The sequence below is a fragment of the Struthio camelus genome, chromosome 2 (genome assembly GCF_040807025.1).
Source record: "Struthio camelus isolate bStrCam1 chromosome 2, bStrCam1.hap1, whole genome shotgun sequence".
Taxonomy (NCBI): domain Eukaryota; kingdom Metazoa; phylum Chordata; class Aves; order Struthioniformes; family Struthionidae; genus Struthio; species Struthio camelus.
The window spans coordinates 168,250,643-168,268,650 of NC_090943.1; the positions used below are offsets into that span (position 1 = coordinate 168,250,643).

Genomic DNA, 18,008 nt, shown 5'->3' on the forward strand with positions numbered 1-18,008 from the left:
CAGCGCCAGGGCTTGCATCCGCCAAGCCCTACTGTTTTTTGCGTTTCCCCTGAAGTTTGACACGGGGCAAGACGTCCAGCGAGGAGCGGCAGTACCTCAACGCAAGGAGAAAAAACAAAGCTCCGACTGAAACGAGAAGGACCGTTGTGACTCCTGAATTCATATCGTTGAATAAAAGAGCAGCTCCCCTGGCCGGGGGTCTCTCCTCGGCTCTCCCCGCGCACCCGATCGCTGCGGAAAGCGTCCGAGGTTCAATAAAAAGGCATTAAACAGAAGCTTGTAAAGATGAGGATTTTATTTTATTGACATACTATGAGGCAAAACAAAATTGACACCATACAAAATAACTTTATAAAATATCATTCACATCATTATTTTTGTCAGGAATTACAGCATTCTGAGCTTGTTACAAGTCTTATGTTTTGAGGTGAAAAACACTATGCTAAGTCTTTAGTATTAGTTGTATATATATATATTTATATATATACACAGTAAGAAACCAAAACAGAAACTGTTAGGTTTTTCATGAGTTTATTGCAAAAGTAGTGCAAACTATTTTACCTTGCAAGCTGTAAAACAAACTCGGAAAAGGACCCACCTAAGCTTAAAAACAGGACAATAAATGCTCAATTTCACAGCCTTAGAAGCTTCCTTCAACAGTTCCCAACAAAGAAATTCCCCATCTCTGCACCTTTTTTTAGATTTTCACCGACTCGGAAAGGAAGAAGTAAAAGACACGCTTGCTCAAACGCCCGACCGGGCCGTATCTGAGAAAAGAGTCACCAAAGCCGTACGAGCAGGGGGGAGGGAGAAAAAAAAATTACTAAAAAACAAGGAACATGTATTGTCTGTTTTAGAAATATAGTATCCTTTTCCTGAAGCCTCCTATGTAAAGCGTATGTATGTCCTCGTGGTCCCCCTCCCCTCCCGCACGACGCAGGGCGAACCGCACCCCCCGCCGACTGCGTTCAGCCCGGGCAGGATACTACTTCCTATGAGATCGACGGAAAACGACGGTCTAAACGCTACCGGGGTCCCCAAAGCAAAACAGGTAGCTCGGGATAGCCTTAAAAAAAAAAAAAAAAAAAAAAAAAAAAAAAAAAAAAAAAAAAAAAAGCAAACAAATGCTACATGAAAAATGTTAAAGGAACAAAATGCAGCATATTCAGGCTCTTTTTTTCCCCCCCCTCCCTTCTCTTGAGGTACCTATATAAATATTACCTTCTGCCCAAAGCACTACCGGTTTTGTTAAAAAAACAAAAAAATTAAAAACAAACCTAAAGTCCTTACCATGAGCCAATTGCAGGGCATCCGTTACTATTGAGAAAGTGCAACCATGCTGATAATTTATATGCAGCATATTAAAGGATGATTAGGCTTTAGAAAATATAGCTTAAGTACAGACCTGATGGAGCAGTTTTATATTAAAAAAAAAAAAAAAACACCCTTTTAACAGAGGCATTTTCCTTTTCTTTCTTTGAGCGTCTCTGCAGCAGAAAGCCGTAGGAAGCGGCTCGGAAGTCCTGCCACTAGGGAATGTCAGCACTTGTACTAGTCCACGTACAGATATTTCTTCCATATTTAAACTAAATACAATTTACAGAACGGATTCCCCACCCCTCATCTTCCCCCCTACGTTCGGTACTGGTAAAAAGTTATTTTTTTTAAAAATTTCCAAAAAAAAAAAAAAGATAGCGTATCACAACATTTTCCTCCAAGGAATTATTTGCAAGTAAAAAAAAAAAAAAAAAAAAAAGGGTTTACAGAGTAGAAAAAAAACGTATGCGTAGCTGTAAACTGTTAAATCCAAACCTGCGCGGAAAGCTCAAAGACGCTTCACTCCCCCCCTCACAGAGGCGTCCCTTCGGTGGCCGCCGCGACACCGCACGCTGGGCCGCCGGAAACACTGACAGAAATTTTGACGTTGGCTAAAACTACCTTTTGTGTTTCTGTTTTTTAAAGCTTCCTGGTTCAAACCCATTTGCAGTTTCTTAAAAAAAAAATTAAAACACTAATAATAAAAAAAAAATAATAATCGAGAATGCCGTTTTCCCTCCTTATGTACCTACCGGGAGTTTGGGGGGGGGGGGGGGGGGGAGGACCACAAAGGCACAACGAATACCACTCAAAAACGCCATGTCGTCGCTTCCGGCCAAAAAACGGAGCGGCGCCGCTTCGCCCGGCCGCGGGCTGGCTCTCTCGCCCATCTCAGCTCCGAGGAAATAGCACCCGACTGGTTAAATGAGGTAGATGCAAATCGAAAAGCCACCTGGCTTCCCCGACGCTTCGCTCGCCTCTACTTAAAATGGCTGCCGGCCCCCGCGACGACGGCGGCGAGGAACGGCGGCGCCGCTTCAGCCCGCGGCCCTGTTTTTACGCCAACGGAGAAAACCCGGCCGGTTTAGCGCTTCGTTAAGGCTCGAGGCGGCACCGGACGTTGCGCGCGTGGTTTTCGCTTGACGGGCGCGACGGCCTTCATGTCTGCTGCGAGCACGAGGCAGGTCGACGCGGCGGCGCCGCGCGAGGAAGCCCCCGGCACCTTGGCTTTTTCTTTCCTTTTCTCCCCCCACCTCCCTTTTTTTTTTTCCTTTTTTTTTTTTGTTTTTCTCCACAAAAAAATAGTAAACTCTAAAGGGTCATAAAAACCTTTTGGTTCCAGGGCAACGCGTACGCTAGGAAGTCTCGGCACGGATTTTTTTTTTTTTTTGGTTCTTTTTCCGTTATTTTATAAAAAAATAAATCTTCGAGAAGCACCGAAACCGAAGGGCCAGCGCCTCGGCGGACGTCCGGTGGATCCCAACGGAAGGACGGCACGGGGTGGTGGCGGTGGCGGCGGTGGGGGGGGGGGGTTTGCTTTTTTAAAACAATACATCCCGCTTTCCCTCTCGCCCTCCCGTGACCCAGGCGAGCGCTTTGCCGCACCGAAACCCGGGGCTGCACCTTTATTTATGAACTGTCCTAAACGCTGCCAGTTCCCCCAATTGCACAAACCAATGAAATCCTGCTGAAGTCGGTGAAATTGTGCCTGTTAACCCAAAATTCGGTCTTTATGTCTTCATATATGAACAGTCCCATTTTTCCTTGCACCAACAGTCACGTGCCTATACGTGTGTGTGTGTGTGTGTATATGCACATACACAGATACACACACGCACATATATATATATATATATATATATCTCTCAGGATAAATTTGCCGGCTGCAGCAGCCGATAGCACAGGGCGAAGGGCGACGCTCCTCAGGAGAGCGCGCAGCTTTGCCCGCTGTACTTCCTCTTTGCACCCAATTCACGGTTTGATTTTTTTCAAGACCACGTGATTCTGAAACTTGCTCCTTGTGGTTTGTTTGTTTGCTTGTTTGTTTTTTCCTGAGCAAACGCCCTCACTTACAAAATGAAAAATATCCCCCCCCGCCCCCCCGCCAAGGTCTACAGTCATTATTCCCTACGTACATCTTCCTTAAGCAAGCACATAAAACACCTAACCCTTCCCTCCCCCCACCACGTAATCAAAAACCACTATTTCTACTGCTCCAAACTAGGTAACAAAAAAAAAAAAAAAGGAAAAAAAAAGCTACTGTCGTCTTTTAATTGGGAAATAATCTGCGAATTAAACGTTACTGATGGACAGCTACACAACAGTTAAAGATTCAAGTCCGGCGGGCGGGCGGCCAGAGACACGCACCGTACTGGGAAAGACGAGGACGAGACCCGCGAACGAGGCGAGCGACTTCAGGGCGCCGGGGCCGCGAGGAAAGCCCGGGGCCACCTCCCAGGCCAGGTCCCCGGGCAACGTCCCTCATAGCGCTGAAACGGCGGTGGTGGCTGGGCTCCTCCGAGCCGACCTAGAAAAAGCTTCTGAGAAACCCGGAAACTCCTCGACTTTGCTGCTGCCCTTTGAGCTTCACGCCTGCCCCAAAGCGTCACGTGGTCACCACTGCTTTAACTGATATTTCCGGGGACGATTTAGGCATACCCGCAATCCCTGCTGACGATCAGCCGGGAGTTAGTTACTCCAGCAGGCGTTTGAGAGGCCAGGAGGAAAAGATGCACCAAAACGAAAGCAGCCCAGGCCGACGGCACGGCCAAAAGGTGGGGAGCGGGGGGAAAACACACTCATGACGACCACGGAAAGGGAAGAAAAGCATATCGCCTTTAACGCAGACTTGCAACGCAAATGTTTGGCTCTTCAAAACAGCAGCGTTTGCTAAGCCCGCACAGCGAAGCCCCTTGCAGACCAGAGCAACGTCCACAGCGTCTACAGACCCCTAACGCCAGAGAGCGGCGAGATGTTCCCCGCAAAGCACCTTACCGGAGAGCGAAATCCTTCCCTCCACGCTTTTCGGGAGAGCTTTGCTTAAGCTATAAGCGAGAGCCCAACCAAACCGTCGGGGTTTTAGCCCGGCCCGTCGTTCGCTGGGGAGGAGATGGGAGCAACAGCCAGCGGTCGCCCCACAGGGCTTCCCGGCAAAAAGCACCGACGCCAGCGATTCTCCCGGCCGGCCGGGAGCTTCGTTGGCGTCCGCCAAGGGGAGATATTGCAAAGCTGCTCGCAAACGCGTTCGCAAGGTGGGGTGCTTTGTTTTACTTTCTTTTTTTTTTTTTTTTTTTTTTTGGCATTTTAAGGTTTAGCAGCTGTGATGGTAGCAGGGACTACAGCAGGGATGCCGCTGGCCCTCGAGCCAAATGGCGATTAAGCAATCGGACCGACGGCTTTCCGACCCGGGGCAAGCCGAGGAGGCAACGCTGAGGTCGGAGCGCCAAGGACGGCGAGCGAAACCCGGCCGCTTCCACCTCGAAACCCTCCGATTCTGGTAACGGCGCCGCTTAACGCAGAAACCCAGCGCGGAAGGGAGCGAGGGAAGCGCGGGGCAACGGCGGCCGATCGCGGGGCGTTAGTGCCGTGAGGTGGCTTCCCGCGATACCAAAGTCGGGCGTTTAAACGGGGCCCGGCCAAGCAGCACGTCGGCGGCTCAAAACCTGCCTGCGCGTCCTCAGCGCGCGGGAGGAACGCACGGAGAGAGGGAAGAACGACTTCGATGAACGCAGCCTGATCCCTCAAGATTTCCACCGGAGCCGAGCGAGCAACTTGGACTCGCGCCCTAGCGCAAACAGGAAGCCGAAGGATGTTTAAAACCAAAGCTCGTCTCTCAGTATCGTCAAATACAGCCGCGGCCCTAAAGCGCGAGCTCAGCAAGGCAGCGTATCCACAGCTTTTCCGTGTTTTGCTGCACGTAGCATGATGTACAGTATTGTCAGACGGCTACAGCAGATGCAAAAAAAAAGTCTTACAGTAAAAAGGGAGTTAAAAAAAATCAGTGCAATTACCTTCTGCTTGGCATTTTCCTTAAAAAAAAAAAAAAGAAAAAAGTACTGTCTGGTTTTAGAAATCGAGAAAGCCACACGGGCAGGACAAATACACAAGAAGAGATGTTACTGTAGGAGGAGAGTATTTAAAAGAAATTGGGGGAAAAAAAAATGTAATTTTAGTACATTAGCATTGAGTGTGAAAACCAGAGTGAGAACTTGTTTGGTTTTACATTCCTTAAGTGTAAGAGAGCTCCTAAAAACAAAAACAACAAACAAAACCAAACCCTTTATGGGTTACCTACGCCCCCAGAAACTGCATCCCTCCAAGCGGCAAGTACGTCCATCCAAAGCTCCGAATTCGGGGCCCGATCCTGCATTTCGACCGCTTGCAGCTTTGCCTAAGAGCGAGCTACAGCACCTGCTGGTTGCCACCTCCGCACGCCGGCACCCTTCCTCAGAAAGCAGCCGCCAGTGCCACGGCCACGAAACCCCGCGGGGCGGCAACGTCCTCCCCAGCCCCGGGAACCTCAAACCCGCCCCAGTTAAAATCCTCGCGAGGAAAGTTAGCTTTTGTCTTAGCTGGAAGAGCGAGCTGCTAATATTTTAACGAGACCTAGGTTCAAATTCTGCAGAGGCTCCGAGAGCTATTGATAGAGTCGGAATTAAAGCTAAACCTTAGTGACAATTTTGGCTTTAACAAGCTGGGAAGGTACACCAGGAAAAAGATCAAGGAGAGATATAGAGATATACATATCTCCATGTGTATTTTATGGATTTTTTTGTTTCAAACGTAGCTGTGAAATCTCCCGTGCTGGCTCCAGCAGCTGAACGCACAAGCTGCCCAATACCTTGGGCGAAGGACAAAACAATCCAAAGACTTTTCACCCGACGAATCGGGAAAGAAGCAAAGCAGGACGACAAAAGCTCGCGCAGCGCGGGAGGTCACCGACTACGGCCGAAGTCATTCGGCCGGCCGGTTAGCGTAGCTGGAACGGCCTAACCCACATCAAGCCGAAACGAGTCCCAGTAGGACCGAGCGACCTCGCTCCATCGGCCAGCGCAGGCCACGCGTTCGGGTTGCGCAGGGCTACCCGAAACGCCGAACGGAAACAAGGTGGAGCCGAGCTCACCGACTCGCGACGCTTCGTCACAGGCTGTATCCTCCTAGGCCCGGACCCAACTCTCTTTCCCAGGTGCTGCAAGAGGCAGAGCGCGCGCGTCATCTCTACGGAGCCACCTGAGCAGCAGCGTCTACAAACAAGCAAACCCAACTGCAGCGCCATATTTAGTATGTAAAACAAACAAAACCCCCTTTCAAGTATTTTGTCTTGATGTTATTTTCCTAGCTTCCGCTAGCAGCGTTTTGCACTCGCCACGCGTTTTTTGGAGGTTTTTCCACCGAGCCGAGCACTCCGGAAGGGCTCGCGGGAGGTCTCCAGCCCCATCCTGGGCTCTGAGCGGCGGCAGCCGGAGGAGGCCGCTCCGGGACCGACCAGTCCGGCCTGAGCCTCGTGGAGGACTGAGCTTCCGCAAGCCCTTCCAATATTTGAATATTTTTATTTCCGTGTTTCAATAGTGTTACTACTTGACAACAACCACAACAAGACAGACAGCTAAACGGGATGGCTCATCCCCACCTGCTCCTCTCTCAAGCACGCTCCTTTAGGGCTGAGCTGCTCCGAAACACAAGGGAAACTGCGTTATCGGCCGCCGTCAGCCTGTGCAAGAGACGGCTTTCGCACCTGCCATCATGCAAACCCTTCTGCACAGAGTTTGCATGACTGCCGGCCGGTAAAAACGCATTTGGGTTATTGCTGACCTGAGCTGCACAGCGGCTTAGTGGTTACAACCAGCAACGTCAAGGAGCAGGCCGGCCGCATAGGGACACCTGGAGCTCTGCGCTTATTTTTGCCTTTGATCGTTTCCCTGCTCTGGAGAGCGCGCCTGCTTACGGGTTTACCTGAGATATTGCTCTTCCTACCCAAAGTGAGAAAAATACAGACAAGAGTATTGTGCTGGATTAGAGGCATTTTTGACTATGTCGTTTATATTAAAAATCTTCCCAGGAAGACAGCTGCTGGGCATGCTGTCCTCCTCAAAGTACGCGCTTCGTGAAAAGCTTTTTTTTTTTTTTTTTTGGGGGGGGGGGAAATGCTTTAAATTATTCATTCCTTCACCTTTTTTTTTTTTTTGGGGGGGGGGGGGGCAGGCAGGGAAATCAAAGCTAAAGAGTTAACAGTGCTACAGGCTTAAAAAAGCTGCAAAAATATCCGGAATCTGAACATCTGAACTGCATCCCAACTTCTTTGTACTCTGGGAAAGCAAGCTACGCAAAGTTTCTCCTCATCCCAACAGGGTGTAGAGCCAAGCTCAGATCAAGGGTCTGCGTAATGCTCCTCTTCTCACCAAAGGAGCTGCAACACCTATTCCAGCCCAGAGAATACCTCCAAAATAGGGTACAACCAAAGCTCAGCAGCCCGCTTCTGAGATAAGGTTTGGGATCCGTCCTCCTCCCCTCTCTCACCGCCTATATAAAAGCATTTCAGTTGCCGGTTTGCGGAAAGAGGAGGACGAATTTCACATCCAAGAGGTCCCTGCCTAAATGACGAGCAAATAAAAGAAACAGAGCTGTAAAATGGCTGATCATCTTCCTATTTTGCTAAGAATAATTGGTTAAAAAAAAAAAATCATATATAAAACTTTGCCAAATTAAGATCCTCGCTGAATTCTGAAACCTCCCGAGCAAACGCACAAAGAAGTACAATTTATCTGTTCCGGAAAAGCTTTTGCAGCTTAGCAGTATTTTAAGGGGGTTATGTGCAGCCTGGCCGGAAAACAGAAAGGCAGAAGCGCGACCCGGACTTTGCTTTCTGTTACACCAGCATAATGTTAAATCTGGATTTACCTAACTACGACCAAGAAGAAACTCTGACCCAACAAACCTAATCGACAAGAAGAATAATACATTTACTCTGTTAATAGAATTGACATTGTTATTTCAGCTAAACAACGACGACACGCAAGACACTTGCGCTACAGGGTGAAGAGCTGAACCTGCACAAAGCTACGTACCTAAAGCTTTTAGGCAGCAAAAGTGGGCATTTTCTAGCTTATTCAAGAGCAACCAGTTCTCACCTATCCACTACGTGGCACAGACCTCGGTATCGCTTCAGGCTCTTTGCCCAGCTCCGCGGCTAGAGGTAAACGTACTCAGAACAGCGGCTGAGCATCTGCTGGGAGAAAAGAGAAAGCAAACCAAATCGGCGGAAGAGAACCCAACTCAAAAAGCGTGCCTCTGAACAGGGATTTCAGCTACCCTACGAAAAACAGACGAAACCAAGTCAGCGTCGACCAGGCTCCTGGGCTTGTTCCGCTCTCCTCTAAGCCAGCCCGCGGCATCACGATTAGTGCAATGGTTTACCTCTGCGTTACAGTTTGTTAGGGACCCAGTGTGCAAACTAATGGAAGCGTCTGCGTTAAGAATCACCGGTTTGAATTAATGCTTCTCCTAAGAGAACGGCCAAACTCGCGTTTCCTCTTGACCTCATGCATAACGAAGAGAGCTTCGCCCCCCTTCGTAAGTAAACTCGAGTTTCCTAAGGTTTGTCTTTACTGCATAGATTCTCCGACTCGGGTCTGCGTTACAAAGGGTGACCCACCCTCCTCCGCTGGGGCGCCTGCTTCACCAGGAATCAACGCAGAAATTAAACGCGACTTGTTTTGTGCTCGAGCGAATGCAGAACGTTGGTCTCGCGCGTGCGTCTCCGAACGGCACAGGGTAAAAAACCCGCCACAGCGCGCGCGCGCGTAAAAAGCCTTGCTACAAGCTACGAGCCCTACCGCCATGCACTGTCCGTATCGCTGAACTCTCACGTCAAGGTCGCTTGCATATTTCTGCGTTTGAACCAGCCATGTCCCCACAGTAAGGTTTTAATTTCTAAATCCAAAGCATTCTTGATATGTTAACAGAAGTATAATGAGCACTCCTTAGTAAATAAAAAATAAATAATAGCATCTAGTCTATCACATTAATACTGTGAAACATATATAAAATTTACATTAATTCAAACATAACAGTGAAAAAGGATTGTACTGTATTTATCACCACAGACCCGTATTCTTTAGAGACTTTGGAAAGTAAGTGTCACAGTCCTGTATGACAAATCCTAAAATTAGCTGTCAGTATGATTAAAAAGAAAAAAAAATTCTTTACAAATTTTTTTTAAATGGCACCTTTTCTTTTGCCAATCTAACTGGACCTATTAAAAGTTTAAGTACAAGTTCTTTTTTTTTTTTTTCTCCTTTTTTAAATTTCATATTTAGTCTATGAAAAACATTTTTAAATGCAGCACAATAAAAAACATTCAAGAACAAGCTTCAGAAAATACGTTTGCCCTTAGACACACAGAGAATAATCTTTTTAAGACAGTTGAAAACCAGAATTTTGTCACTTCTTCCTTTTGAAAATAAAAATTTTGTAAATGCATCTAGAATAATCAAGGCATAAATAGTCAAAAAACGTTTTGCTTTCCTTTGTATTAAAAGCTAGTTCACAGCATTGTAGCCCATCAACTTTAGTGTGAATTAGATCTTTCCAAATTCTTAAAAGCAATTAAAATGAATAGCAAGCTGAACGAAGAGGTTTTTTTTTTTTTTTTTTTTGGGGGGGGGGGGGGGGGAGTTTCCCTAAGCCCTGAGATCACAGCTCTTGATTTAATATAAAATATGGGTCTGTTTTATAACAAGCAGCTTAGAGATTTTGGCAAACCACATTTCCAAAAATTGTGAGGTTTTGTAGAAGAATGCAGTTCATGATCAAGTCTGAAATTCTGGACGGAAGGCTTTCTTGCAAACGGGAAAAAAAAAATTAAGATGCATCACTCATTGCTGGCTGTCACTGTAGCTTGGGCAACTGTTGGTCTAAGTGCAGCTGGTCTCGTGTGAATCCAACTCTGTATTGTACTGAGTCGCTAAACATTAAAACATGTCAAGCAAAGTACATAGTGCGCAATGTGTCCTGATGAACTTGAACTGCTTTAGCAAGTGCTTGATGATCTCTGCCATTACTCTGACCAGAAGTGTGGCTTCCTTCAGCACTGAAAGAGAAGGGAGGGGAAAAAAAACAAAAACGGGGAGGTAGGAAGGTGAAGAGAAGCCCTATTTAATCCGTCTCTCCTTAAATATACTATTTGCATGTCAAACACTTCTGAACAGTCAAAAGTTAATTACTGTTAAAGCACACCAGTTCTGAAAGAGAAGAAAGCACAGAAGGATACAGAAGCATCTTCCATTCTTTCACAGTGTAATTCCGTGGAAAGACCAAATTTACCCTCAAACTGCTACCTGAGGATACCACTGATATCAGAGTTAACAAGTCAATTTCCTTCCTACCGCCTTCAAATCGTGCGATAATTCAAAATCATGCAACTCACCTATCGTGTTCTTTATCCACCAGATGATACCTGGCTCTGAAGGCAACCAGGTGCGCGTAGTATGCTGGTGCAGGGATTGAAACGGAACGAGTACAGCGTACATACGTGTGACACAACTGGTAGGTAAGGATCTGCAGTTCGTCTGAAGAGAAACGATTGTCATCCCAGAGGACGTGGTAATGAGAAGGTCTGCTTGTTCCCTGAAGGCAGATCACAGAGGACATCAGCACTTCAGAAAACCTCTCTAACTTCCCACCTCGCCAGGTGAACCGCAATATAACAGGCTACTTCCTCAAAATTACATGCTATCGATTCCCCGTATTTCAACAAATTTTTCATTTAAAAATGCAGCAATCTCCCTGCTTGCTCCCCACATAACTAATCCCTTTGCATTTTGGCACAGGATTGCATCTTCTAGAATTTCATCTGTGTTAGTCAAATTAAACAGTCTTACTGAAATAAACTTTGATCCTGTGAAACGTAAATTTGACAAAAAGCCATCCGACAAAGTAGCTCTATGCAAAACGTTAATAGCTAACAGCAATTTAATTTGTGCCCGTGTTGAAGAATCGTTACATAAAAGTATTCAATTTTGACTTCCAGTACTGTTGCTACTGTTTAATTGTTGCTGCTTCTGATTGCAAAGAAGAAATCACAGGAAAACACGAAACTACAGCGGTGATATCTAAAAGCACTAGTTACGTCCTAGCAGTTGGATACACGTTTCAAGTGAAATTAATGCAAGAGGCACTTTGTCTCTTATAACGTTCAGCTACAGACGTGAGATAACTTCTAGATAAGCAAAAGGGTAAAGAATGAAAGTAAGGTGCATCTGTATGTATGCGCGTTAGCGGTTTAGACTCCTTTTGCAGTCCACGGCGAGAACAAAGATATTTTAGAGCATGCTTCATTTATCCGGAAGCAGCTATGTGAAATAGCCAGACTACCGTGCTACTATTTACTGCAGCAAACAGACACGAGCGAAGCGCAGCAAGCTAAATGCACAGGCTGCACTTCATATCTGTTTACTTTCGTTGATTCTTTCAGGTTTTAAGAACCAGAGAAGAGCATCATGGGTGGCCCAGAGAAAAGCAGGAATACATAGACAAAAGCTGTGTCATTTGTTGTCTGTAACACATATAACACACATATAATGCCAACAGCCGACGTTATCGTTGAAAGTTTTCATCCTCCACAAAACGCCCTACCTGAATACCGGCATGACTACACAGGTAAAAGTCAAACTCTGACGGATGGGTGATTTTTGTGTCCACTGTGGTACCTGCTGGAATGTTTCCGCTCTTTCCAACCTGCGAGAACAAAAAGTGCAAATATAGTAAGGTTCAGACAAACTCTTCTTTATAGCCGTGCAGTAAGAAGAGAAACACAACAAAAATCTTAAAAAAAAAAAAAAAAAACCACCACGGTAAAAACCAAAAGTCAAAAAAGAATCAGTAAAAATGAAATTTTCTTCACATAAAAATCTGGAATGTCTCTACTAGAGAAAAAGAAAAAAAGCTGCAAAATCTTCTTAGAAGTTACCCATAAAAATTAGCTTTTCTGATCAATGCAAAAAGAACTTCCTGTGACTGAGTTGTCAAATCCTTTTCACCTTCCCACTGCAAGAGAGATTATTTCACTGTAACTTTTCTTGTTTATTCTTGAAAGAGGACAGGCCATGGCTGCAAGGGAGGCCTCCCTTTCCCTTATAAATATTCTTTACATAAAAGTAGAACTTAAAAATACTCTTTAAAATATTTTAACAACGACAATCTACAGCACATTGTGTGTTTTGAATAATGATACACATACACATCAGCATTAAAAGTAACTAATTACTGCCTTGAAGCCTAGTGGGGCTTCAAAGGCTCACATGGAAAAGCCTGACAGCAGGAAAAAGAACCTACTTCTCACCTCCAACAGTGACTCTTTGGAGAGTCTCCTAACCTCAAACGGATGAAACAAATACTTCTGCGTGTACTTCACAGAGTTATAATAAGGATTAAGAAACATTCATAAAACTATTTGTAGTACTGAACACTTCAGACTGTGTTGTGACACTTGATACGCCCCAACCGAATTCCACGTGTCCAAGATATTAGACACCTACAACATCTTAAAGGTAGCATTAATGGAAAATAAAAAATTCTCAAACGGCAGAGTTCATCTTACCCAATTTATGTATCTACTGCGCACGTGTCTACATTTCAGCCGGTTACCCAAGAGCCACTCTTCAGTTAACAGGAATCAAATCAGTGTCTGCTTCAGCATCACATGAACTGTGCCTTAAACTGTGTTGGCAATACTAACTACATCGCCATTAACTTAAAAGAGCGCCTGAAGTAACTATTTTGGATGTAGGTACCTTCACCGTAAGACTCTGCTTTGCTCAGATGAATCTCAACCCTTGAGGAGCTTGAGCCAGTACAAAAAACTGAAAGGAAGCCGGAAGAATTTGAGATTGCAAAAAAGGATGTACAGACGCGTTGAATGACACATTCTGCAGTGTTTCCACAAAAGCTTCATGCCATGTTATCGTAAAAAATAAAAACGGAAAAGGATGTTTTTCCTCTGCAGGCAGAAAGATCCCACTTTTGTACTTCCTCCAACTGGTCCCTGACTATTTAATTAAGCAGCAAAATTTTAATACAGCATGTAGGCAATTCGGCTAGTCAGAGATTACAACGTACCCGTTCATTTTTATCTGTGCAGAAGAGTCTGGTGTGATGCCTTTTCTGCACAACTATAAACGTAATTCCAGGCTGGTAATCCTTTTCTAGCTTAATGCATGCTTCTCTAATAGCCAGCAATTCATGATGGAGAACCTGAATCATAAAAAATAAAGTGCGATAAATATGAAAGATAGTTTTCTACTAATTACTCCTATTTATAACGTCCCTTCTTGCATTGTCACTCAGAGCAATGAAACGTCCGTGCATGCAGGATCAAATCTTAACTTCTTCACTTGAGGAGAACAAGTTAGACGACCAGTTTGCTGAGCCAGCCCAGAGTTAGCTTCCATATTGGTACAACTCTACGCATGCGGCTTGGACTAATAAGCTGGATGTCAAAACCTTTTTAACCGCCAGACAGAAATGAACATTTAATTGGATTGTTGAATATCCAACAGCCTAATTATTTTTCAGATTAGTCCAAGGGTAAAAAAATCCAGAATTGCTAAAGTGAATAATGTCTGCCTGCTTTGTGAATTCATATGGTGGACCACAAGAACCAATAAAAATTGAAAAAAAAAAAAATTGAAGTTCATTACAAAGCTGAGTTTTACTAACCCAAGTCTATTAAGCGCCCTTTCCTCACTCCTCCTTGGATTTTAAGATGTTTACCAAGTTCTGTATTTTTTAATTTATGTATAAAAATACTGGAGAGGAAAGCATATGTAAATATCTTAAAAATATTTTGTAAAACATGCTACTTGTAAGCAAGTAAAATAAATATAAGAAGATATCTGTTAAATTTTATAGAGAATAAATAAATAGTGACAATGTGAAAATACAAGATTTATAAAATCCGGAGAAAATTAAGAATATTAGCTTACACCTTGTCTTTCTTTACTGTCTATGTTCTATGGGATCCACTTTGACTAACATATCTTGAATAAGTCACAGATGTTTAACATTAAAATTATACTTCACCGTTTCATTCGTGCACAGGGAAGTATTTTAAGGGCAAAAAAATATAAAAAGCTCCTGAAAAATAGGAAAACACTTTCCCCGCTCCTCTTGGATAGAATCCAACCCGTCTGTTGAGGGAAGGTTTGATATACTTCTTTTCATAGCTCCACTACACAGAACTACATCTACTGGAAAGTCTTCTACAGAAAGCTACATAACGACGATCTTAAAATAAAAGCGTAACCTGTTGGAACTGGCCCTCAGAAACACCATCTCTGTAGAAAATAATTCGAGTTGGTTTAAATCTGGTTGATTTGTAAAACTGAATAAGCAACTCTCTGACCATGGCAGCCAAATCTTGGATGATTTCTTGGCGGTGCTGCTGGACCCGGACAGTGGCACAGTATCGATTAGGATGAGCATCCATGCTCCCTACAACCTGTTGGGGGGAAGGGCAAAGAAAAAACAAAAAACAGAACTTAGCCCCAAAACAAATTTGAAAGCACTTTAATAAAAGTTATTCCATGACAATAAGCAAACTGTCTTTTTAACAGTAACTTACAATCTAAGGGGTTGACCAAGCAAAGACGCAGTCAAAATCACAGTTAGCTTGGGAAGAGCTTTGAGTTCAGTCTACCTGTGGTAACATACCTTGCTGAAGCTGAGAACTTTTTTTGAAACATAATAGACTAATTTCCTACTTGCACCTACGTGCAGCTGAAAACACTAATAACATTTGGAGCCCAGATACCATGAAACTATCGTTTTTTTTAGTTCTGCACCATCCAAATTTGAACTCCTGAAGAGCAGCTCCCTTTTGGAAGCTCTGGCACTGTGGAAGAGCCCACGGTGAGCCTCCATTGAAAGGTCCACACAGAAGAGACACTGTTCTTAGAGAAGAAAATCTTCTGTTCATGAAGCCTCAAAATTAACACAGTTTAAAAAATGGCACCAACCTAAAAATCCAAACCTCATGTGTCAAAGATCACAACTAAGCACAATTCCACCTGGCTTTCTCTGCACTCGTGTGTAATTTTTTAAACCAAGTTAAGAAAACAGTTTAAAACAGATGTATGACATAATGCAAGTCAAAGGCCCTTTCATATATACCAGGAGTACATTTCCAAGGGATTACCACCCAATTTGTTTTGTCAGGAAGCATGAATCAACAAAAAACATAACTGGGCCAGCATAATTCACTAGCAGTAACGGACACATTTTTAACTGCTGAAAAAGCAGTTTTAAAGATACACTGACTTATTAGAAGTCACTGATAAATATCGACTGATAAATAAAGCTCCTCCGTGTATTAGTATCTCGAGCATTTCCCAAGCTAATACATACATTTAGGTAATTATCAGAGCAAGATCCTCGAAGTTTCATTAGATTCTCCAGAAAAATAACACATAAGGCTGTCATTAGGCAATAAGAAGAACAAGAACTTAGAGTACTTGAAAGTAAGCACCAAATGGGAAGAAATCAATTGAAACTGAGCAGCCAGGGAGAGCAGGGGTTAAAAATTATTATAGTTTACTCACTGCAGCAATGGAAGGCTTTTTTCCATCCCCAGCTGGCGGATGAGTTACATCTGCACCAAGGAATATGACAGGCTGCTGAAATACTGGTGGTCTGGAAAAGAAACAGTGGCTTTGTAAAAGCAGCAAGGCTTACTCTCAGCAGAGCATGTTATAACTCAAATAAATAGCATTTTACACTCCTGCAGTATAGACAAGAATTAGTCAACAATTTGCACGTGTCCAGAGTTGATCATTTGTACCGCGACAGGGCTTAGAGTCCTGATTAGGGTTCCCATGCTAAATACTAAGTACTTGCACATATTTTTAAAGCATGGCTAACTGCTAACTGTTAATTTTTATACGAAATGAGTGAAAAAAATATTTTGAAGTCAGAATTGCAGCCTCCATGAATTAGACCACAGAAAGGGTTAAAAAGCTGTTCTCTTAGCATCAAGCAACATATGAGAAAATTAAAGGACTGTGCATATATACAACCACTATGAATTTGCACGGAAAAGGAAAAAAAAAAAAGCGCTGGTAAGGAAGTATGAAAAATCTGGATGTTATAGGAATGATTTTAAAAATAGATTTAAAAAAATTTCACAGTTTTAGTTAAATCAAGATATTAAATTACTTCGTCAAAAGTAGAACACCAGAACACTGCACTGCAAATGTGAAGCTTTAACTCTATTGCTTAACAAAACACTTGATTTTAACTGGGAGATTTTAGGCCACCAAATCTTTCTATGGATGTGGATGCGCGGGGGGAACAGTTATGCAGATAGATGCCGCTGTTGTCAGACCTTTTCTAAAAAGTATGTCAAGGTTATTATTATAATGTAATTTATAATATAATTATACAAATAGAAAACTGCTCTATTCCTCCCCCCCGCCAAAAATAAAACAACCAACAGAAAATAATAGTTAAAACATTCCGATACAAGTGACCCCAAAATCCACTTCTCTGAAACGTCTAGGGATATGACATTAAACTGCTGATATGGTGCGCGTCTATTTTTGTTTTGCTTCTACAGCGGTATCTATATTTTTAACTTAAAAAAAAAAAAAAAAAACCAAAACTCTGTGCCTTTTCGAAGTGCCTGCTCTGGAATACAAAGATTTTAGTCGCTTTAACAGAGGATACTTAGACAAGTGCATTATCCAAGCTGAGTATATTTAGAATTTAATTATAATTTAATTATGGACGGAATTTAGACGGTACACAAAACATGCACCCCCTCTGATAACAGGGCTTTTTCCCACCCCCAGGTTCTTGCTGTTGGATTATTTTTCAGTAGCTGCCTTCAGACTAGCCTAAATATGAAGCAAACATTTGCTTATCTGAGCAAAACAGGGTGTTGACTTCTTTGAAACAGGATCCCAAGAACGATGCGGCAGGTTATTCCTTGAGCTCTCTACAGCTTGATGTGCCAGGATTGTAAAGACTCCATCTTTTTACTGAAGCAGAGACCTAGCCGTTCATTTTGATTCAACTAGCTATACATATCTTTATGCTAGCCCTCTCTATCCTACGCAAGTAAGATAAAACAAGCTGAACTTTGTCCCGTTTTCCATCAGAATTCTTTTGGAATTGATTTTCCCCATAAACCTGATGAAAAGTTTCCGTTTGAGAACGTTTGTTACGAGGTGACACACAAACCCTGTAGAATCTTGAACAAGAGGGTCCACTCGTTTTTACAAATAAGATACTATTTCATCTGTTGATCTGTTAAACATGGAATTCCATAGTATCAAAGCAGCTTTCCAGAATATAATCACGGTACAACTAAAGCTTACCGCTGTAATCCTAATAAGAAATTGCAAAGTAAATTGGACCTGGAAATGAATTAGTCTTTTCTGCTTGCGTTTTCAAATGTCCATATAAGTCCAGACACGCAACGGAATGAAGAAACCTAATCACAATTAAACTATAGAGAAAAATCGCATTCAGGATGTTTTCTACATGGCTCTAAACACTCAAAGTGAAAAAATACATATATACATTCTTCCTTCAAATGAAAGCTGCAAACTTCAATGGTCAGATCGCAAATAAAATATTTTATTACTTTTTCTTACACATTTCAATTGGAACAACTATTTTTTGCCAGTGTTTATACT

General features: G+C 43.4%; 1 protein-coding gene across 9 annotated transcripts in view; it reads right to left on the bottom strand.

Moving 5' to 3' along the window:
- Window positions 1-1,428: 1,428 nt before the first annotated feature.
- Window positions 1,429-18,008, bottom strand: part of AGO2 (argonaute RISC catalytic component 2) — a 61,740-nt gene continuing 45,160 nt past the window's right edge. For all 9 annotated transcript variants that reach the window (XM_068933429.1, XM_068933425.1, XM_068933424.1 and 6 more), the window contains 6 exons: window positions 15,912-16,002; window positions 14,618-14,812; window positions 13,432-13,566; window positions 11,950-12,051; window positions 10,742-10,941; window positions 1,429-10,405 (listed from right to left, as the gene is read on the bottom strand). In XM_068933429.1, the coding sequence (XP_068789530.1) occupies window positions 10,297-10,405; window positions 10,742-10,941; window positions 11,950-12,051; window positions 13,432-13,566; window positions 14,618-14,812; window positions 15,912-16,002 (832 nt within the window). In that variant the 3' untranslated portion in view covers window positions 1,429-10,296. The remainder of the gene's footprint in view (window positions 10,406-10,741; window positions 10,942-11,949; window positions 12,052-13,431; window positions 13,567-14,617; window positions 14,813-15,911; window positions 16,003-18,008) is intronic.